Source organism: Schistocerca serialis, chromosome 4 (assembly GCF_023864345.2).
Source record: "Schistocerca serialis cubense isolate TAMUIC-IGC-003099 chromosome 4, iqSchSeri2.2, whole genome shotgun sequence".
NCBI classification, from domain to species: Eukaryota; Metazoa; Arthropoda; class Insecta; order Orthoptera; family Acrididae; genus Schistocerca; species Schistocerca serialis.
This window is the reverse complement of record NC_064641.1, coordinates 799,746,758-799,770,588: the sequence shown is the minus strand read 5'-3', so window position 1 is coordinate 799,770,588 and position 23,831 is coordinate 799,746,758. Positions and strand designations below refer to the sequence as shown.

The 23,831-nt window shown below is 42.8% G+C and overlaps 1 protein-coding gene across 5 annotated transcripts in view; it reads left to right on the top strand.

Moving 5' to 3' along the window:
- Positions 1-10,147, top strand: part of LOC126474956 (proline-rich proteoglycan 2-like) — a 90,535-nt gene extending 80,388 nt beyond the window's left edge. The window contains exons 6-7 of one of the 5 annotated variants that reach the window (XM_050102479.1): positions 3,285-3,419; positions 9,791-10,147. In XM_050102479.1, the coding sequence (XP_049958436.1) occupies positions 3,285-3,419; positions 9,791-10,107 (452 nt within the window). In that variant the 3' untranslated portion in view covers positions 10,108-10,147. The remainder of the gene's footprint in view (positions 1-3,284; positions 3,420-9,790) is intronic. The other 4 variants (XM_050102477.1, XM_050102480.1, XM_050102476.1 and 1 more) reach the window with 4 other exon arrangements.
- The last annotated feature ends 13,684 nt before the right edge of the window (positions 10,148-23,831 follow it).

Genomic DNA, 23,831 nt, shown 5'->3' with positions numbered 1-23,831 from the left:
CCTCAAGTTCCTCCTTTCTTCATGACACTGTTCCTGTAGATGTACTGAAGCTTCTAAATACATAATTCGACACGGGGCGAATGAAAGGGTTCTGTTGTATCGATTAAGGTAACTCGCTTTTAGTAAAATGTAAATCTATTCTCAGACAAATTAAAACTATGTGCCGGACCGAGACTCGAATTCGGGATCTGTTCCTTTCGCGGGCAAGTGCTCTATTCTGAAACGGTTCGCATGCTGTTTTCATGCATGGATATGAGTTACTTTCACTGTCAAACCTATCCAGTCTACTGACTGTCTGTTCGTGAGCATAATTACGATCTTACTGATTCGTTCCAAGCTGCACGGCCGATATGTCCGGATATTTTATAGCACACGCGATTCAGCATAACTTGTGCGTTAAGAGTATTGTCTGCACTGTTACGCGGCACACACGCACATACACTATCGATAACTGACGTTTACCACTTTTTCAACGTATCTAGCTTAACATCCCACTCGATGCTCTGATGCGCTATCTAGCATCCATTCACCTCGGAGGATTCCAACACACTCATTTTGCTGTGTCGTCCAAACAAGACATAGTCAGGACAAAAGCACCACATGCGCAAAGATGCGAGCTGGAGCCAGTGCAATAGAGACTCGCCACTATCGACAGCGCTGAGGATGACGATATCGACTCCGCCTCGCCCAACTGCTGGCCGAATACGATCCGCCAATGACCGGACGACAACGCGCAGAAGAGCAGCTCTCGCCCACTTGGTTTAGATCATCGTCCAGGGCTGATTTAGAAACGGAACGTAGTATAGTGAACTCTTACAAGTGAACAGACAGTTGTAATTGCATTTTCTATGTACTGTGAAGTTACCTACATATTACATGCATGTTACAGACTCCGTTATTCAACAAGTCACGAAGATAAGTAAACCTTTTTGTTGCTAATTTGTTGGAGAGTTGCAGAACCTTTGTTCTCCTATCCTGTTTCTCCTGACCCTGGGGTATAGTTGTGTAATTGTGGCAGGGAGAAACTGTTTTAGCGATGTACTGCACGAACTCACAAACTCGACCTACCATAACAACAGTGGCAACTCGGCCTCCAAAGCAGTAGCGACGAGGACTTTAGATAACCTTTTACACAGGAACTGCCAACTCTTGAACCTCAAAGAAACAAATGCGACACTAAAGACGCTAACGTTACTATCTACACATTCGATATGCAGCTTACATTATCATGAGAATTTTTTTCCTCAAGAATAAAACTGTTGGGAAATTCCATTGATGTTCGATGCGTTAAAAAAACAGTGTCAAGAAAACTTTCTATAATGATATGTCCAGACACCAATACCTGCTCAGGTCTGGGCCGTTGAAGATCCGCATTTCACAGCCAGCATGTTATTTACAGATAATCCAGAATTGACATGTGATGGCGTAGTAAACTGCCCCAATACGTACAGGTTAGCAGATGCAAATCCTCGTGCAGTCATAGTGGTGAGGTCAGGATCGCTTCATTGAGACTGTATGGGCAGGAATTTCCGGCGACTAACTAAGAGGACCATACACTTTACCAAACAGATTAACAGGTTCTGTGCATCAGCGATATCTTTGTGATGAATTACGAGCGCTTTTAGAGAACATTACCCATTCAGAAAGACAATGTTGTTTGTGCATCACTGCGAAACACCTCATTTTCTGTGAATCATGCGGCAGTAGTGCACCGCAAGATTTCATGTGGGGTGGTTTGATCGAAGAGATCCAGTGGTATAGTGTTCTCATTCGCTGTACCTGAAACCGTTGGATTTCTGGCTATGCAGACATTTAAAAGTATTGGTGTATGCCAAACACAGCAACAATGTGGAGACGTCACGGGACCGTGTGACCAATTCATGTGACGCAATCTGAATGCAGCCAGACGTATTTGAAAGAGTGCGTTATTCAGTGCGAAGAAGGGCTGGAGGAAGTGTCTGGACGCGTGGTAACCACATGAAGCACTGAGTATGGTTTCTGCCTATGCGTAACACACATGCGAATGAGAGGACAGATTGGCCCACATCTCAACATGTACTGGTTTCCGGACATACCATTATAGGAAAACGTCTTCTAGTTTTGATCGACACTATATCCTATAGAAATATGAGACATTTGTTCTTTAAACACCCTTTGTATGAAGAATAGTACTGATCCTAACTCGCTGTGTATAAAATTACATGAAAGTTTTCTTAAAAGCAGCTGAGACAATACTGACCTGTCCAAAACTTGAAAAATAATACTGGTATCGACAGTTACTTTTGAGGAGAAGTAATGCTAGAGAAGGATGTCCCGTTACAAACCTCATATCTCTCTGTGTCAGTTCATTGTGTATTTTACATCCGTAAAAAATACAAATTGCATTTTATAAGTAATAAAAATTAGTTGATCGCATAACTTCTGCACTTTTACGTAACCAAAGCAATTACTTTTGAATCAAGTACAGTTTATATGCACAAACATAAAAAGATCTATACAATTATTGTAATATTTTGCATTCTGTGGAAGGTTCTTCATTATGAACAAAGGCAAGAGTTCCTGTTATTATTGCTAAGTGTGAACATTGTGCTTGAATAACAAAAATGTGTTTCTACAAGCTCGACGAAGTATTGCAGTTCCAGTATTTGACAAGGCTTTGTTTTGCATTTTGTTTTCTTAATTTCACCTCTTTTTTCCGGAAATTGCGTTTTCTATCACTTTTGATAAATCTGCATTGCTTATTTCCATTTTTGCTACATCATCACTGTGTTTCACATTACAGATCAAAAATTTTCGAATATAACTAGAATCAAACAACGGCAATTTCAATTTTGCTATAACTACTGTTTATTTTTAAGTAACAGACATAAGGATATCTATGTAGAACAAAAATGTTCTGTACATTACGCGGCCTTTTATGTATCCTCAATCAGTATCTAGTCGGTCATCGCTTCCGATTTCTTGAGGAAATTACTAGGACACTGATCACATATGCAAACATGCAAACAAACCGATCGAAATGAGCTAACGCCTGATAGATATGCAACACACCTAATGTACAGGTAACGCGGTTACGATCTGAACTGAGGTAGGCTGCTGAGAAAGCTACCGTAGCCTATTCATACTGAAGAAGGCTGCTGGGAAAGCTACTGTAGTCTACTCATACTTCCTATAGTATCCGGTAGCCTACAGTAGTTTTACGACTCCAGTCACTATGAAGTAGTGCGTAGTAGGTAGTCCACAATGAAGAAATGGTAATTCGTAGTGTGGTGCGTATCTCACAGGAGCAGAGGCCGAGGACTGGGAACAGCTGGAGCAGAGTGAAGCGCTGGCAAGGGAGAGGCGGGCCAGCAACCACTCGAGACCTCCCAAGGGGCCTCCACCCGGCAGGGGCAGCGGCCAGCTGCACCACTCAGCAGGTCAGTCCCGCCTCTCAAGAAATCGCATATCAGTTACAAGTCTCAGTTTTCACAGTAACAGATTTACTGTATCTGGTGTTCTCAGTCACAACTAGAAGTCACAAGGAGCAACCAAGCCATGTGCCATTCGCTGGACGAACTTGGCACTTCTTTCAAAGAACCTTGTGTCACGCTATCGAGTCTGACTGCGATTTCAGTGATAAGTCGCAAATAAGTCACAATAGCAACTGAAAATAACATTTAACATTCAACTTCTTGTGCCATCCGTTGACCAATGATCGTGGTTCGTTCTAAATCCCCTTTTACACGATCGACTTTCTTGTCTCACGACGAGAACACGATAAGTTCATAACCCGGTTTCCCAGAAACTCCGCACAGTGAAAGAGAAGCCAAAACAAGCGAACTTGCGTCTCGGTTTATCCATATATACTCGACCGTTGCTGAGAAAACAACCGTCAAAGTGCGCGACGAGCTCAACCCAACTGATGGCATAAAATCCGATTATGGTTTTTATTTATTTTATTTTTTTTTTTTCATTTATCTACCCATGTCCGTACAAGGTTACTATACGATTTTTTCTTATTAAGTCAGAGGATACAAGGGCATTATATTAATAGTAAGGTTACAACTGGATTTCACAGTAAGTGTCATATATTTGTTGTACAGAGTGAGTCTTTTCACCGAGTACAAACTCTAGGGATTGATCGATGAGAGGATAAGGAAAAATAGGGTCTGATCAACTTATGTCCTGAAATGTATGGCTTCCATGCTAGAGACCATTTATTCAAACATACTTCGTTACAGCAACTGCGGTCTAGTAAGCTATGTATCATGGAGCCACATTACAGTATGTATGGTTTTCTCCTAAAGGTGGTACTGTTCCTCATAAGCATGCCCTACCGCCCTCTACTGCCATAGTAGTTGATAATGTTGTGTCAAATCCACTTCTCTTGCTGAGTCACCTGGTAGTGGATGTAATATAGCGTTGTACACAAAGATTCCGTATTCGAATCAAGAGCTTGCCGACATGGTGTTTAGTTGCGGAAAGGTAAATGGCAACGATCGGCGGGCCGCAAGGTCATATGAGGATGCCTATCCCCGCCGACAATAACCACTCATTCAATGTTTGCAACAGTGTTTCACAGTTTTCTGAGGCAGGGTCGTTTCAGGAAGCAGGAAATCATGAAGGACGTACCCGAAATGTTCGGACACCGGACTTGGAGGAAAACGTGACTAACACTGTGTAAGGGGACCGCCGTGTCAGTACCAGGCAGTTGGCCTACCAGTACATGGTATGTTAGACGACGGTGTGGATCGTTCTCCGTGACAATTGTTACTGCCATTATCACTTACATCGTGTGCAGGGCTTCCTGGCGACAGACTTTAGACATCGGGAGCAGTTTTGTCACTGGTTTCTTCACCAGGCAAACACGATTCAGGGGTTTGTGTCATCAATCCTATTCACAGATGAGGCCATCTTTACTCGGAGTGGTATCTTCAAATGTCCGGTAGTATGCAGAACCCATGGTATGGAGACAGCGAATCATTAGCATCTGTGCAGGCGGAATGTTTGGGCCAGGATAATTGGCGACCGTGTTTTGGGGCCAGTCTTCCTTCCACGTCGCCTAATAGGCCGGAACTATCAGCGTTTCTTGCAGGTGACTTTGCCTATTTTACTGGAAGAAGTGCCATTGATGATTCGATGGATTATGTGTCTGCTGTATGATGGTGCTCCATCCGACTTCGCCGTTAACGTCCGGACGCATCTCAATCGTGTCTTCCCTGGCCGATGGATTGGGCGAGGGCGTCCAATTGCATGGGGTGCTCGTTCACCCGATCTCAACCCGTGCGATTTCTGGTTAAAGGGCCACCCCAAAAGCATCGTGTATGCAGAGCACATTGTACATGTGGAGACGCTGGAGCAGCGTATTCATGCTGCCGGTGACACTGTTCGGATGCAGCGTGGCCGATGTGAACGTATGAGGAAGAACATGCATGTGTTGAGGCAAACGGAAACCATTTTCAACACATAATGTAACTGTGGCTGCATTTTACGCCGCTTATTGGACCGCAGTCTCTGTATGTGTGCTGTGGAAACCACTGTGAAGTGCACGGCGGAGGGTACATAGCATGGTACTACATGTTATAGCTTATCCCTCTTCCGGTACCGCATGAAGTGAAGGAAGACTTACTGCTTAAATGCTTCTGGGCCTGCTTTATTAGTCTAATATTGTCTTCGTGGGCCCTACCAAACGATACTTTCAAGGTAGAAGAATATCTTTCTATTCTTCACCTAAAGCTGATTCTAGAAGCTTTCACAGGATAATATCCGTCCATCTTCAAGAATCTCTCAAATCATGGAAGCAGTGGCGACTGAATGCACATATGGCCAACCTCTGCTAATATCAGTGCCAAATCCAGAATAAGCCAAGGAAAAAGAAAAATATCTTTCTTGTTGTAGGGCACTGAAGAGTTTCACACTTTTAAAACTACTTTTTGTGAAATGTGTAAATATGCAGTCAACATTTTAATAATTTCAAGTAACTATGTAAACATTTTATCTGTTTCGTAATATGAAGGCTATTCGGAAAGAAAAAAAATGACACTGAGCACTATGGGGCTTAACTTCTGAGGTCATCAGTCCCCTAGAACATAGAACTACTTAAGCCTAACTAACCTAACCACATCACACACATCCATGTCCGAGGCAGAATTCGAACCTGCGACCATAGCGGTCACGTGGTTCCAGACTGGAGCGCCTAGAACCACTCGGCCACAAACGCCGACTCGGAAAGAAAGGTACGATCCGGCCTGAAATAGAAACCACAGTGAAAATCCTTGAAGCTTTGCACAGATGTATTGGACAGTGTCTCTAGTATGCCCACCGATCGCATCACGTCTCTATTTCCAGTTCTGAGTGCACAGTGAGCACATACAGATCCCTAGAAAATAGTGTCTTCCGCAAAGTACGAGAGCCTGATGAGAGATTTCGCCTGATGTCTTGCAGACCATATAACGTACTTGTCATGCGTTTCCTTCTTCGTGCCAATTCTGGCCTCACTCTGCAGGGGCAATGAAGAAGCTCCTACAGCGTTATTATGGGAGGTGTTTGATCATCCACGTTACAGCGCATAATTCGTCCCCCTTGAGTTTAATCTCCAGTCACATGACCCGCTGGCTACGGAGAAAACATTTTGGCACGGACAACAAGCTGTAGACCATTATAGAGAACTGGCAGAAGGCACAGCCGGCTCCTTTCTATGACAACGTATTGGAAAGTTGGTACAACGCTATGACAGATGTCTAAGTCGGAGCGAAAACTATGTAGAGGAGTAACTGGAAGGTGTAGCTAACCGCTGCAAATAACATGTTTTTGATTTTCACAGTGGTCTTCATTTTGCGATCGATAGGACCTTACTTTCCGAACAGCCTTGACATAAACGCTTCTGGCTCAAGAGCGGCATGTTTTACCGTTGCCAGCCTGCCCTGTGCGGTGAGAGGGACAAAGAATAAAAGAACAATAAAGAAATAGAAGGCAGGCAAGGCTCTTGTTCGTGATTTGAAAATGACAGGGGGCTACGTGTCGAGATGTCGGTGGTTTTTGAGGAATCTGTCTGCACGCATTCCCGCAAGTTATTCTCATTATTCGAATCAAGCCATATTCATAAAGTGAGTTTGGGAGGCAGCTACAGGAATTGCACATTGCCATTCTGTCCTCGTTTGCCGCTGTCTTCCTCCGACATGTTATGATGTGCCAAGTGTGTATTCGTGGCAGGAGGGTGACTGTAATGAGTGCTTGTACAATATGTTGTTATATTTGTGTTGTTATGGATGAAAATTGGTTAGCTGTTTGTTCCTTGTAACATACGTACGACTAGCCATAATGATGTGGAACGAGTCATTCTGCATTTACATAACACTTTCACATGTAGCCATAAATATGTTTGCATGTTGATCGTCTATTTTTTTAGTACTGTTATGAGTTAATAATTCCCAGCCACCACCTTTTACACATTACAAAATTTGAAATTCTTGTGCATAGTAGAAGAGTTGCCAGGGAGGAACTTCTTTAGTTCATTTTCAAATTTTACTTTCTTGTTCGTCAGACATTGGGTAAGTAATCAAAAATTTTGGTGGCAGCATTGTACACCCCTTTTCTTGCTAAAGACAGGCTTAATGTGGAGTAATAATTGTCTTTTTTCTTATGGTATTTGTTTGAATGGTAAACGGTTTCGGTCAGAAAGTGACCATCTTCAGACCATTTATTCATTGATGGCAAGTGGTGTCGGTGAACGGAGTAGGTGGTGTGGCTCCGCGAACGTCAGCGAACAGCTGACGTTCGTGGCTCCACGAACGTCAACTACTCGCTTACGCTCGTGGAGCCACAACACCTACTCCGTTCACCAACACCAATTACCATCAATGAATAAATGGTCTGAAGATAGTTTGTGGCCGAAACCATTTACCATTCAAACAAATACCTCGTTCTGGTCAAGATTGTTTTTAATCCATTCTTAAAGTATTTTAGATAGATCGCTGATTGTCTCCACGAGAAATGTTCTGTGAAATTATGGCGACGCAATTTTCTTCCACCGCCAGTATCCGAAAAATTTCAAGTCGAGCACTTTTGCACAGCCCTAGCGATCTCGGGGTCGGGTTTCTCTCTGTTAATCGAGGAAACCGGTCACTGGTATCTTCCTAACGGCAAAAATTTTTGAGTGAAATTGTTAACTATTTGGAAATTTGTGGTACGTTCCTATGGGACCAAACTGCTAAAATCATCGGTCCCTAGGCTTACACACTACTTAATCTAAGTTAAACTAACTTACGATAAGGACGACACACACACCCATGCCCGAGGGAAGGCTCGAACCTCCGACGGGGGGAGCCGCGCGAACCGTGGCAAGGCGCCCTTGACATCGCGGCTAACCCACGCGTCGAAATTGTTAAGTAAGACACTGTATTAAATAAAGAGTGTCGTTTCACCAACTGCGACATGGCCGCGTATACAAACAGTGATCCAACACTGTCAAATGTTTTTTATTCCAGGCTTTTATCACAATATCAATTCTTTAGACGACACTCGGTTTCATTCCGTATGTAAGTAGGCTGTTTAGGTTTTTTTATTGGTAACGCCACGTAGCGCTCTGTATGAAAATCACTGGCTGTGCTGTGTGCAGTCTGTGGATGGTTTGCATTGTTGTAATATTCGCTATTGTAGTGTTGGGCAGTTGGTTGTTAACAGTGCGTAGCGTTGCGCACTTGGAGGTGAGCTGCCAGCATTGGTGGATGTGGGGAGAGAGATGGCGGAGCTTTGAGAGCGGACGATCTGGACGTGTGTCCATCAGAAAGAGTAAATTTGTGATATTGGATATCATGGACTGATATATATATATTATGACTTTTTAACACTATTAAGGTAAATACATTGTTTGTTTTTATCAAAATTTTTCATTTGCTAACTATGCCTATCAGTAGTTAGTCCCTTCAGTAGTTAGAATCTTTTATTCAGCTGGCAGTAGTGGCGCTCGCTGTATTGCAGTAGTTCGAGTAACGAAGATTTTTGTGAGGTAAGTGATTCATGTAAGGTATAGGTTATTGTTAGTCAGGGCCATTCTTTTGTAGGGATTTTTGAAAGTCAGATGCGTTGCGCTAAAAAATTGTGTGTCAGTTTAGTGTTGATGAGAATAGGTAAAGAGTGAAATGTCTGAGTACGTTCAGTTCTGCTCAGCTGTTTGAAAATCAAATAATGTAAGAGGTTTATCTGCACAGTAATTCATTAATTTTTCTAAGGGGACATTTCACGTAATGACCATCCTCAGATCTTCTTACACCATGTCCTAAAGTGATAAGTCCATAATGGCATCGTCAATACATATAAATGCTGTGCTGATTATATGTTTTGACGATGCCATTATGGCCTTATCACTTTAGGACATGGTGTAAAACAGATCTGAGGATGGTCATTACCGACTGAAACCGGTCATCGCCTAAAGAATTGATCTTGTGATCAAAGACTGTAATAAAAAACCTTTAAGGAGTGTCGTTTTCCTTCCCTCCGTCGTATTGCTTGTCATTGGCCGGCCGTTGTGGCCAAACGGTTCTAGGCTCTCAGTCCGGAACCGCGCGGCTGCTTCGGTCGCAGGTTCAAATCCTGCCTCGGGCATGGATGTGTGTGATGTCCTTAGGTTAGTTAGGTTCAAGTAGTTCTAAGTTCTAGGGGACTGATGACCACAGCTGTTAAGTCCCATAATGCTCAGAGCCATTTGAACCATTTTTTTGCTTGTCATTTATGGGTAGTCTCCTTCCCTAGTGAGTTGAGAAGGACGTGTGTGCCTGTGACGTCACGGACGCCCTTACGTGGGTTGCAGAGGACGAAGAGGTAGCGCACGCGATGCGACAGCGGCGGGACTCGACTTCGGACAGCAGCAGCAGCAGCAGCGAGGACAGCGCTGACGACGACGACGAAGACGAGGACGAAGAAGACGAAGACGACTCCAGCCCCCGCGGTCCGCCCCGGCGCGGCCGGCCGCCTCCGACGGGCGGCCCCCACGGTAGGGGCCCGCCCCCCAGGGGCTGCGGCCGCCGCCGACCCCCGTCAGACTCCGGCACCAACTCCACCACCACAGACACCGACACGGAGACGGTGGAGAGGTACTCCAGGCGCCGCGGCAGGAACAGGGGCTGACCGCCGCCACTGATGTGTACACACTTGTCAAATAAACCATCCCACGTGCACTGAACTCGAAAATTCTTTCTTATTTCTTACTTTTATTTCCTATATGTCTTGAAAGGAGGATATAAGACGAACATCAACAAATGCAAAACGGGGATAATGGAATGTAGTCGAATTAAATCAGGTGATGCTGAGGGAATTAGATTAAAAAATGAGACACTTAAAGTAGTAAAGGAGTTTTCCTATTTGGGGAGCAAAATAACTGATATTGGTCGAAGTAGAGAGGATATAAAACGTAGACTGGCAATGGCAAGGAAAGCGTTTCTGAAGAAGAGAAATTTGTTAACATTGAGTATAGATTTAATGTGTCAGGAAGTCGTTTCTGAAAGTATTTTATGGAGTGTGGCCTTGTATGGAAGTGAAACATAGACGATAAATAGTTTGGACAAGAAGAGAATATTCGAAATGTGGTGCTACAGAAGAATGCTGAAGATTAGATGGGTAGAACACATAACTAATGAGGAGGTACTGAATAGGATTGGGGAGAAGAGGAGTTTGTGGCACAACTTGACTAGAAGAAGGGATCGGTTGGTAGGACATGTTCTGAGGCATCAAGGGATCACCAATTTAGTACTGGAGGGCTGCGTGGAGGGTAAAAATCGTAGAGGGAGACCAAGAGATGAATACACTAAGCAGATTCAGAAGGATGTAGGCTGCAGTAGGTACTGGAAGATGAAGAAGCTTGCACAGGATAGAGTAGCATGGAGAGCTGCATCAAACCAGTCTCAGGACTGAAGACAACAACAACAACAACAACATTTCCTATCAGCGTCGCAATTTCCTAATTATTCATTTATTTGAAGGGTGGGCACCGAAAACGTTGGAAGCGCCGTTTTTATCACGAAACGTATTTTCAGAGCTGTTGTGTTATCAGTACTCTGTTGCATGTCCCTAAACTTGACCCACGTGCCAACACCCATGGAGAAAATCTGTGAAAATGAGTTTAGTAGATGGCGCATCGTTTGTGTGTCAAGCTGTGTTTTTGTTGTTGTCTATAGCTGCTGTATTTCTGTGCTTGCATTACTTCAAATAAAATGTAGTGTCTCAGTACTAAGTCACTTGAAACAAAAGCGTACTTGATGTATTATACACTACTGGCCATTAAAATTGCTACACCAAGACGAGATGCAGATGATAAACGGGTATTCATTGGACAAATATATTATACTAGAACTCACATGTGAATACATTTTCACGCCATTTGGGTGCACAGATCCTGAGAAATCAGTACCCAAAACAATCAACTCTGGCCGTAATAACGGCCTTGATACGCCTGGGCATTGAGTCAAACAGAGCTTGGATGGCGTGTACAGGTACAGCTGCCCATGCAGCTTCAACACGATACCACAGTTCATCAAGAGTAGTGACTGGCGTATTGTGACGAGCCAGTTGCTCGGCCACCATTGACCAGACGTTTTCAGTTGTTGAGAGATCTGGAGAATGTGCTGGCCAGGGCGGCAGTCGAACATTTTCTGTATCCACAAAGGCCCGTATAGTACCTGCAACATGCGGTCGTGCATTATCCTGCTGAAATGTGGGGTTTCGCAGGGATCGAATGAAGGGTCGTAACACATCTGAAATGTAACACCCACTGTTCAAAGTGCCGTCAAGCCGAACAAGAGGTGACCGAGACGTGTAACCAATGGCACCCCATACCACCACTCCGGGTGATACGCCAGTATGGCGATGACGAATACACGCTTCCAATGTGCGTTCAGCGCGATGTCGCCAAACACGGATGCGACCATCATGATGCTGTAAACAGAATCTGCAAACGTCGTCAAACTATTCGTGCAGATGGTTGAAGTCTTGCAAAAGTCCCCATCTGTTAACTCGGGGATCGAGACGTGGCTGCACGATCCGTTACAGCCATGCGGATAGGATGCCTGTCATCTCGACTGATAGTGATACGAGGTCGTTGGGATTCAGCACGGCGTTCCGTATTACCCTCCTGGAACAACCGATTCCATATTCTGCTAACAGTCATGGGATCTCGACCAACGCGAGAAGCAGAGTCGCCTTACGATAAACCGCAATCGCGATAGGCTACAATCTGACCTTTATCAAAGTCGGAAACGTGATGGTACGCATATCTCCTCCTTACACGAGGCATCACAGCTACATTTCACCAGGCAACGCCGGTCAACTGCTGTTTTTACATGAGAAATCGGTTGGAAACTTTCCTCATGTCAGCACGTTGTAGGTGACGCCACCGGCGCCAACCTTGTGCGAATACTCTGAGAAGCTAATGGTTTGGATATCACAGCATCTTGTTCGTGTCGGTTAAATTTCGCGTCTGTAGCACGTCATCTTCGTGGTGCTGCAATTTTAATGGCCAGTAGTGTATATATGCAGACTGAAATGAGAAATAAATATTTGTACCAAGGCCGAGATCTGAACCTGGGTCTCCTGCTCACGAGGGATATGTGCTAACTACTGCCACCATGGCACAGCGGCTATACACAACTGCTTGGACTACCCTAGTATGCCTCCCTCCTCAGCCCAAATTCACTTCCGCACCTCAGCCCACTTGGTATTCCTCCTAAACTCCAATAGCATCGCAGAGTGTCTCCAGCTGTACTGAAACAGCATCTCACCATCGAATGAAACGGTGGACCTGCCTGAAACCCAGACATGGGCGTCTTAATCAATCGAAACTCTGTGGTTTCAGAGATCTGGGTTTGATTTCCAGTTTTGGTACAAATTTTCATCCGCTAATTCAGTCTGCATATACAGCGTGGTCCGTTGATAGTGACCGGGCCAAATATCTCATGAAATAAGCATCAAACGAAAAAACTAAAGAACGAAACTCGTCTAGCTTGAAGGGGGAAACCAGATGGCGCTATGGTTGGCCAACTAGATGGCGCTGCCATAGGTCAAACGGATATCAACTGCGTTTTTTTAAATAGGAACTCCCATTTTTATTAGATACTCGTGTAGTACGTAAAGAAATATGAATGTTTTAGTTGGACCACTTTTTTCGCTTTGTGATAGATGGCGCTGTAATAGTCATAAACGTATAAGTACGTGATATCACGTAACATTCCGCCAGTGCGGACGGTATTTGCTTCGTGATACATTACCCGTGTTAAAATGGACCATTTAAAAATTGTGGAAAAGGTCGATATCGTGTTGATGTATGGCTATTGTGATCAAAATGCCCAACGGGCGTGTGCTATGTATGCTGCTCGGTATCCTGGACGACATCATCCAAGTGTCCGGACCGTTCAGATGGTTCAAATGGCTCTGAGCACTATGTTACTTAACATCTGAGGTCATCAGTCGCCTAGAACTTAGAACTAATTAAACCTAACTAACCTAAGGACATCACACACATCCATGCCCGAGGCAGGATTCGAACCTACGACCGTAGCAGCAGCGCGGTTCCGGACTGAAGCGCCTAGAACCGCTCGTCCACACCGGCCGGCCCGGACCGTTCGCCGGATAGTTACGTTATTTAAGGAAACAGGAAGTGTTCAGCCACATGTGAAACGTCAACCACGACCTGCAACAAATGGTGATGCCCAAGTAGGTGTTTAGCTGCTGTCGCGGCTAATCCGCACATCAGTAGCAGACAAATTGCGCGAGAATCGGGAATCTCAAAAACTCCGATGTTGAGAATGCTACATCAACATCGATTGCACCCGTACCATATTTCTGTGCACCAGGAATTGCATGGCGACGACTTTGAACGTCGTGTACAGTTCTGCCACTGGGCACAAGAGAAATTACAGGACGATGACAGATTTTTTGCACGCGTTCTATTTAGCGACGAACGTCATTCACCAACATCGGTAACGTAAACCGGCATAATATACACTACTGGGCAACGGAAAATCTACGTTGGCTGAGACAAGTGGAACATCAGCGACCTTGGCGGGTAAATGTATGGTGCCGCATTATGGGAGGAAGGATAACTGGCCCCCATTTTATCGATGGCAATCTAAATGGTGCAGTGTATGCTGATTTCCTACGCTATGTTCTACTGATGTTACTACTAGATGTTCCACTTCATGACGGAATGGCGATTTACTTCCAAATTGACGGATGTCCGGCACATAGCTCGCGTGCGGTTTAAGCGGTATTGAACAGCATATTTCATGGCAGGTGGATTGGTCGTCGAAGCACCATACCATGGCCCCCACGTTCACCGGATGTGACGTCCCCGGATTTCTTTCAGTGGGGAAAGTTGAAGGATATTTGCCATCGTGATCCACCGATAACGCCTGACAACGTGCGTCAGCGCATTGTCAATGCATGTACGAACATTACGGAAGGCGAACTACTCGCTGTTGAGAGGAATGTCGTTACACGTACTGCCAAATGCATTGAGGTTGACGGACATCATTTTGAGCATTTATTGCATTAATGTGGTATTTACAGGTAATCGCGCTGTAACAGCATGCGTTCTCCGAAATGATAAGTTCACAAAGGTACTTGTATCACATTGGAACAACCGAAATAAAATGTTAAATAGTACCTACGTTTTGTATTTTAATTTAAAAAACCGACCTGTTCCCAACTGTTCGTCTAAAATGGTGAGCCATATGTTTGTGACTATTACAATGCCATCTATCACAAGGCGACAAGAGTGGTCGAACTATAACATTCATATTTCTTTACGTACTACATGAATATGTAATAAAAAATGGGGGCTCCTATTTAAAAAAACGCAGTTGATATCCGTTTAATCAATGGCAGCGCCATGTAGCGGGCCAACCATAGCGCCATCTGGTTTCCCCCTTCAAGCTAGACAAGTTTTCGTCTTTGTAGTTTTTTTGTTTGAACCTTATTTCGTGAGGTATTTGGCTCGGTCACGATCAATAGACCACCCTGTATACATGATAGATGTCCCTGGTACCTTAGAGTTTCATTTGGGTAAAAATACTTCCTGCTTTTTTTGCGTGTCGAAAACCGACACATCTGAGACCGTTTCTGTGTACATAATACACGTTGAAAAATGCGAAAAAACAGCCATTGTTAGTAACAGTATTTCCTTTAACAAATAGTGCCTTTACAGGTTTCGAACCGACAAGTTTACCTTCAGACGGTTATTCACCTTTCATCAACTTTACTTTTTTTGGCTGCTTCTTTTCCAACAACTAATGTGAACAACAATAAATGTAACATAAACGTAAATACTCGTCTGAAGACGAATCTGTCAGTTCGAAACCGCTAATAGCGCTATTTGTGAAAGTGAGTAGTATTAGTAAAAATCGCTGGTTTCTGTTTTCTTCTTTAAAAGAATCAACTACTTAAAACTTTGATGTTGGTACTTAGAATCAATCAGTTTACCGCAACACAACTCTGTGAGGACAGAAATCAGTTACGTGTAAAGTGATTGACTTTTTTTAACTCTCGTGACAAACTATCGGATTTGACACAACTTTTTCCATTTCCAGTCTTCATTTGTTTTTTATTGATCTACTGACTTAATTATCCTGCCGAGTGAAGGGCCAGTTGTCCCTTTCTAATATCTGATCAGGCATTCTTATTGTATTGCATTACATTCTTACCACTCGAATAATTCCACCTGACAAAATATACTCATCCCTTAATTCTGCGCTGTAAGTGTTGCCACTGCCCCGTTACCATGTCAAAACACAACCTGTCACTCGTCTAAATCGCTGCCACACAAATCCGATAAAGCTTAACAACACTCAGTGATAAACATTCTGAGCAGTGAAGCGATTTATACTCATTACGTATGAAGGGCTTATTCCAATAGTCGTACAAGTCCATTTTTGTTCATTGTCCCTAAAGTTAAATGAGCGCTGAACAATCTGCAGTTGAGATACCAGAAATATTAGAGGCATACGGCTTCTTGGTAGAGATGAACCTTTTTTTCTGTTTGTTTGGATCATTAATTTCAGAAGTATCATAGGCAGAAAAGTGGAGGTAATGGACTTGTACCACTATTAAAATAAGCCCTTCATATTAACAAAACCTTACACTCGCGAACGAAATTGATGAGGTACGTCCGTCACATACATGTCCGTTCTCGACAACCCACACCCAACTTTTAACAATGACAATGGAGCTGCTGCCTCATACCTTTCGGACAATCAGGGGATAGGAAAATCCTCGCTTTCGTATGAGGTACGGCTTCACTCAGTCAGTAGGAATCGAACATGCTGGCTCCAGATGGATTGCGACGCTGTAATTTTCAACCGAGACGTCAACATCTTGTAATAGGCTCGCCAGCAGCAGGGCTTGCTACGTTTTGCACAATATTACAATTTCACCGACATTAATTTGCCATAAAAGTAACAAAACATTACTGCTGCTTTGGGGAACATGGTACATAACTTCTTAATAGCAGATACCAAATTCAAGACTTTACTCGTGTTTTCACTAAACTGCTATTGAGTGATGCAACCATATCAGATCTGAAAGAGCAAAGATTGTGGATGAGGCACAAGACATTTAACTAGTAGAACGTACTCCTTCAAAATTCAGACGCATAATTTCTACACGTATTTACGCTTATCATTTATTGCAGAATCAATACCTTTGGGAAGGAGATTAATGTACCCGATAGGAATTTTGTCGTGATTCTTGATGTTTGCCCCGGTGTTACGAATATTCTATGAGGTTTCGAGATTGCAGCCGGATCATGTGCACTTTTTGCCATAATATTGCGGCTGGCGGCCGTTCAAGCATCTTCAGGTGAGTATGTGCAACTGCAGACTGCTAGTAAACGGTATCAGCTTCACAGCAAAAACTAACGCGGAGGTGCATGCGACTGACGTCGCTAGATTTGTTATTATGAATAAAATGTCTTCTCTCAGAAGAAATTAAAGAGATCACCGGGTCGCAAGCCTTGTCCAGTTGAAAGCCGCCGTCACGATTTGTAAGATCTTGTGCTAGACGTATTTCCACATGTGGTTTAATTATTGAATCCCAAAAGGCTCTCGCCGGGGTAAAGATTTTTGTGGCAGAATAATCCATAGAGTGTCCTGTGGTAATATAATGCTCAGCTACGGCCGACTTAATAGGCTGCGAAAGGCGAGTGTGGCACTCATGTTCAACGCACCTTTCATGTACTGTGCGTATCTTATGACGTATGTAACCTTTGCCACACTGGCAAGATATTTTGTGAATTCCGGCCTTCCGCAGTCCCAGATCGTCCTTTACTGAACCGAGATGAGCTCTAATTTTTGCCGGTGTTCGGAAGATTACTTAAAGTTGATGTTTCCTTATGATCCTGCCTACTTTAGACGAAAGGTTGCCGACATATGGAAGGAACGCCCTGGATTTGAACAGCTCCTTATCTGACGTCTCTTTTTAGCGCCGCGAGCACGCTTACTGACAGAGTTCAAACATGTAGATTTACCTTTACTCATGCTCCCGCTCGCCACAGATGGAACAGTATTTGCAGAGGGCGCTGATTTCGATAGAGAACGCTCCTGTGACGGCTGCCAATGCGCATGTGCCTCCTCGCCATTTTTCCATAAAATATGTACCGTGAACTAGCAGTCTGCCGTGGCGGATACTCACCTGAAGACACCTGAACAGCTGCCAGCCGAAATATTGTGGCAAGAAGACAAAATTGTCCGGCTGCAATCCCGAAACCTCATAGAATATAGGAATTTTGTCACTGGTTAATTGAAAATTAGTACTGTTTAGTGGCGAAGCCACTTTCACCCATAACTCACATCAATGGTTAGACGAAAACCCACATCCCATTGTCTAGGAAAGTTTTCAAGATCGCTTCCTTGTAACTCTGTAGTATGGTATGATACACAATCAGTTGACCTTGACTATCACGTTACCACATCGTCTTACAGGGCATCGTTATCTAGACTGTCTTAAAAACGAGCTTCCATTATTATCGGAAAAGGTTCCTTTGGCTAAAACGGTGGGTATGTTCTTCCAGCACGGCAGGTTATCTGTACGTCATGTGGCACATCTACGAAACCTAACATTCCCCGGAACTTAAATCGGTAGAAGTTGTTACATCTCTTGGTTGCCAAGGTTTGCAAACGGTACGAGTTTTGATTTTTATTTGCGGGGGTGTTTGAAAAGCGAAATCTAAAAAAAGAAAGTAAAAAAGGGAGATGAATTAAACGTTCTGATTTACGAATAGTGCTGCCCTCAGAAAATAACACTACGACGACCTCTGAAGAGCTACACATTGTGTTGTCAAGAGAATTCGAAAGTGAATTGCAGTCGGAGGTACAGTTTATGAAAATAAAGTTTGCACTTAATCATTTACCTTTGCTTAACACTTTTCGTGTGTATTTGTTTGAGTTAAATTCTGTCTCTGCAAACAAAATATTGGACACATGTTACATGGAATGTTTTATTCGAATAAGTCGATACTACCACCTACTAAAATATTCACTGTCCCTCCCTAAACGCACTGCATAACTTCATCTTCAGACATATCAATACCACTGTCCAGTCGATCGACTACAGGATAAGACAAGCACTTCAGATAGCGTACACATCGAATCTAAAAAACTAAACTCCGCCCGAACAGGCTATGAAGGCTTAAGGGTACCAACCACCAGCCGTGTCATTCTAAGCACACAGGCGTCACTGGATGCAGATTTGGAGGGGCATGGAGTCAGCACACAACTCTCCCGACCGTACGTAGGTTTACGAGACCGGAGCCGATACTTCTCAGTGAAGTAACTCCTCAGTTTTGACTCTCTAGGACTGAGTGCATCCCGCTGCCAGTCGCACTTGGCAGACCGGATGGCCACCCATCCAAGTGCCAGCCCAGCCCGACAGTGCTTAACTTCGGAGATCTGACGGGAACCGGTGTTACCACTGCGGCAAGACCTTGGCAGACATTGAATCTATATTGTGCGATTCCCAATTGTTTTACGTATGTGATATTTTCCCATTAGATGTCTACGTTCCTCTGTCATCGCAGTTTGATCAGTATTCCAGCTACACTCTCCGTGAGTCAAATAAACCTTTCGCAAGGCCTTCTTACATTCTATGCCGCTGTTAGTGCAACCAGATACAGATCTCAACCATTTTGAGTTTCCTTGTGCATGATGTGCGAATGTTTCGCATACAGCTTCTCTTTTCGTAAAGAGATTTCAATTACCTCGTAAACTGTCGATGATCTGAAACCTGCATTTGCTCTTACGTACAACTGAGCGGGGTATGGTTGCATCACTTCCCCTCCTTATGTATACTACCCCCAATTAACTGAATTGCGTGCTTGATCCCTATAATGATTCATTAATAGGTTAGCCCAATACAACAACATTTGTACTATTTACAGAGGACGTTTTATCTATTGAAATAGAGTTTATAGTAGCTGCATCATGTTGATATTTGGTCACAATCTCATTAGAGATTAAAACACACATTTTCAAATGCTAACTAGTCATACATACATTACCACATCGTATGTGGTACTTTCCGAGTACAGTAATCGATAAGTCATTATCGTAACTGATGCACTAACAACTTACTAATAAATTGTTCATCCAATTTACTTCAGATAACATGCACTCTAGACAAATTTTTGAACGCAAAATGGATATCGAACCTAAGATTTTTTAAAAATCTGTTAGAAACTGGAGGGAATAATGCTACTATATTAGTATCATTAAAAAGTAATCTCATAACTGAATTCTTTTTTGTCAGAAATATTTTTTGATGTGTGTCATGGATTTCATATCATCTAAAAATGTTCCCGTCACCAAGATGTTGCGCTACTCTTCAAGAAATAATAGTACCTTTTTGTGCGTTAGTACATATACTCAAACACATCTGCTACAACGGAAGAAGAGCAAGAAAGCAGACTCAACTTTCTAAGTAAATGTGTAAGAAAAGACAATCACAACTACACCGAATACCTACATCAACAGACAAAATGGTAAATATAATCTCAAACTACCCACAAAATTACAAACAAGCTGCAATCAGATACTCGTTATATAGCCTCAATAAGATTCCTGTAAACTTTTCAGATGAAAAAAAGAGCTAACCATTGTAAAACAGATGACACTTAAAATGGATACAAAGAAACACTAGTAGATAAAGTTACAGAAATATAGATGCACAGCTTATAGTTCTTTGGGGATAATACTAAAGATTGGTATCAAATACTGACCACGCTTTGACCAAGACCACACAGATTCTGAGTGATACTGATCGAGAAGTAAAGCTGTCGACGTTGATCACGAACGATAACGATGAGGCAGTGGAGAAACTGATTCATAGCAGCCACAGATTTTCTGACGATGAGGAGTTTCGTGCAGCGGTTATCGAATAGCTCCGTGACCAACGAGTGCGGAACTTAACGATCAGCGGAACGTTCCACCGTTGTTTATAAAAACTTCGCCACTATGGCGAAAAATAGTGTCGTGTGTGTGTGTCACATTGAAATGTAGTGCAACATCCAATAAAAGTTATTTGGCCTTCTATGATAGTGTGTATTCTATTGTTTGAAATCCCATCTCATCGTATGATATACAAGAATGAAAGAAGTTTATTAACGATACATGGATTTGCGTTGGTGCATTATTAATTGCAGTGTTTTGCTGCTGGTGACACGTTTATGGGTAAATCGGGTACTCCTCATGTGCCGTTCTAGAAAGGTTACTACTGGACGGCATAAAGGATGTGTACTTTGAGAAATGATGAAATAAAGCTTGAGTTGTTATTGTGTACCATGCCGGTGAGTGTAATCGTTAGGCTAAATAAACAGCAAAATACATTTCAAGGTGGTGACTTAAACTAATTTCAGAAGGTGATAGAGACTCTGGATGGAAACGAGTTAAATAAATTGTGAAGTACCGGAGATTAAGCGAATACAATTGACAAACACGCAAAAATTTGCAAGGAGGTCACCACACGAACCGGCTTTCACACCTTCACATCAGACATGGACATCCTCCAACGTAGAACTTTGTGGAAATGTAGTGGATGAAATTCGATATGTGAGTAATCAACATTCAAAATGCAAAAAATATACGTCGCCTTGATAGTATTCTCTAATCTATGTCGTTAACACAACATAAATAATAGGAAAGTAGCATTTTACTTTACTGTTATTATTATTATTATTACTAGAAGTAGTAGTAGTAGTAGTACTGCAAAGGAAATAAAATCATTGAATGTGTTAGGACATGTAAGGAACTTTTTTCAAACGTTTTCGTTTAGTATTTCTGGAAATATGATCACTTGCTATAGGGCTATTGGTGATCAACCCTTTCATTAAAATACTTAACAAACACGCTAAAACAACAATTCATAATTATTTTGTGGAGTTTATATTTACAGTGTTCCCTGAGCAAGTTAATTTAAAGAGTATGGCGGAATGTAGGTTTCTTGTCCGACGTTAAAGAAGATCTTTCTCATTCCCCTTACGGTGCACGGTAACAGTGACTGTTTATACAGATCTTTCATATGTAAAATTAGTGTAACGATTATTCTTGCCGTCACTCGAACGAGGAGCGTGTTGATTTTCATTGCGTCATTTTTGCTTTACTTTATGTACCATTGCAGTGGTGTGCCCGAATAATTTACGAATTGGCAGTCCACGCACGAATTCGCGTCATAAAATTCATAATACTTATCCTTTTGAAACATTTAACAGATGGAGGTGTTAGATTGACATGAAATGGATTTTCATTTCTCGCTTTTGTAATTATATTTGGTCTTATCGCAACGACACGTCCGTAAGCTCAAAGCGTTTGCGACTCCTTTGTGTCCTCCTACATGTGTACAAATTATTTACATTCGAAGCAGCCATCGGCGTTTAAAACGTATGCAGCATGGGTACTGCCTTTCGTGCCAATAGTTCTCTCACGATTTTCGATGCAGTGATCGCCAGGTTCGCGGCTTCAGAAACCACAACCGTGCAGCACTTAATATTTTTTGACAAATGGAAAAACTCTTCATATCCATAACAGTAACGGGTGATTTATTTCCCTGAAAGCCCGGTTGATGACAAGAGAGGCATGTAACAGTCGGACGCGAATGTAATGAGAGCAAAAAGCAGAGCTTGTAACGAATTGGAAATCTGTCTGCATTCGCGGCGGCATGCGCTGTGGGAAAACACGGGAGCTGCTCGCTTTGTTTGAAGAGCCAGAAATGGAGACGAAATTTTCGGCGCAATATTTTCCCCTCATTAGAATTACAGCGGCACACATAATTTTCAAAAGCAACGGCGGCGTGTGCGTTGTCCTGCGAACCTAAAACTGCAGTGGTGTGGAAGAGCGTCCAGTGGAACGTGAGCACGGAGAAGAGTGCGGGAACTGCCATAGCGCCGTTGTAAGCTTTGAAAAGGAGGTGAAAGGTATGGGTGGAGTAAAAAATGAGGGGAGGTTTCGTTTTATTGAACTGCGTGATAGGAACCGGAGGGAAGGGTTAAAGAAGCTGTCAACTGGAAAAAACCGGGGGAACATGTCATTTGAATTGTGGAAAAGTTTCATTGCGATAAAGATTTTCATCAACTCCTTGCAAAAGTAGACATCTCACTGCTGGACGAATAATTCATTGTATTTATCTATATACGTTTCTAAGTTACCGACTTAGTGCAGGTGTTCACGCTCCCTCTGGTCAATCGAATCTCAGAAACGGGACTATAACCAGGGTCATAGGGAGATGCCATCTTAATTTCGTTTCTGAAGCCCTGAAGCCTGAGAAAGACCTTACTTGCCTTACTGGATACCACAGGTCAACCTGTCGACCAGCGAAACAAAAACCTTGGAGCAGATGGTGAACTGGTGTGTCATGTGGGTTCTCTAATCCCGACACATCTTTACTCACACCTAGTGTGGATGCAGTAAATATAATTCCACAACTGATAATTTGACCCTACTGCATATGGATGTGCTATAATGCTCAAATGTTTCCGAATGACCTGGGTTGCGTTCCGCCTGATTTGTATGCTAACCACAGAATGTAACATTCTTGCAGGTCCTCTAATCTCTTTTTGGTACAGTAATTTGATTACACTAAATGGTTACTACAAGAATCGACTAGAGAACACTGCTCCGCATGGCAATCAATTCAGACGCAAATTAATAACACGTAACGTAAATATCAGGTAACACATTATTAGAGATGACACAGTTTTATCGCAATAAATGACATTTCAAAAAGCAGTTTTCAACTTGCGATTACATGACGAATATTTTTGTATAGGACCAGGTCCCGGGAGTCCTGTCTACCAATTACTTTCTGAGTTAACTGACCACGAAAGAACTGAAATATGTTTTCATCCACAAATTGGAAAGTGTCACATGTTTAAACGTAAAATTTGTGTTGGACGCGAATTCGAACCCAATACCTAACAGGATAGCTTACTAACCATACTGATTTTTTAAAAATCGAATTTCTTCGTCAGTAGTGAAATGACCTAAACTGAAATGAAGAGACGAAAAGTTTTGCCTTGCCAAAATTCAAAACCGATGCCCATCGCTGTCGTTCTTAGCCACAAGTAGACATTAATATAGGTTTATTTCGCCAGTAAAGAGATGTGCACATCACTAAAATGGGAGTAACGTGACGAAAAGTTCTGTGTTATGTGAAAATCGAGCACCACACTATCGCTGACTACACACAACGAGATGATACCTATGGATTTCTTTTCGCCAGTAGCTAGGATTGGCTTGTTTGATTCTGAAATGATATATTGAGAAATTCTGCGTCTGACTGGGAGTAAAAACGAGCAACAGTCGTTTTTGTTGACATCTCAT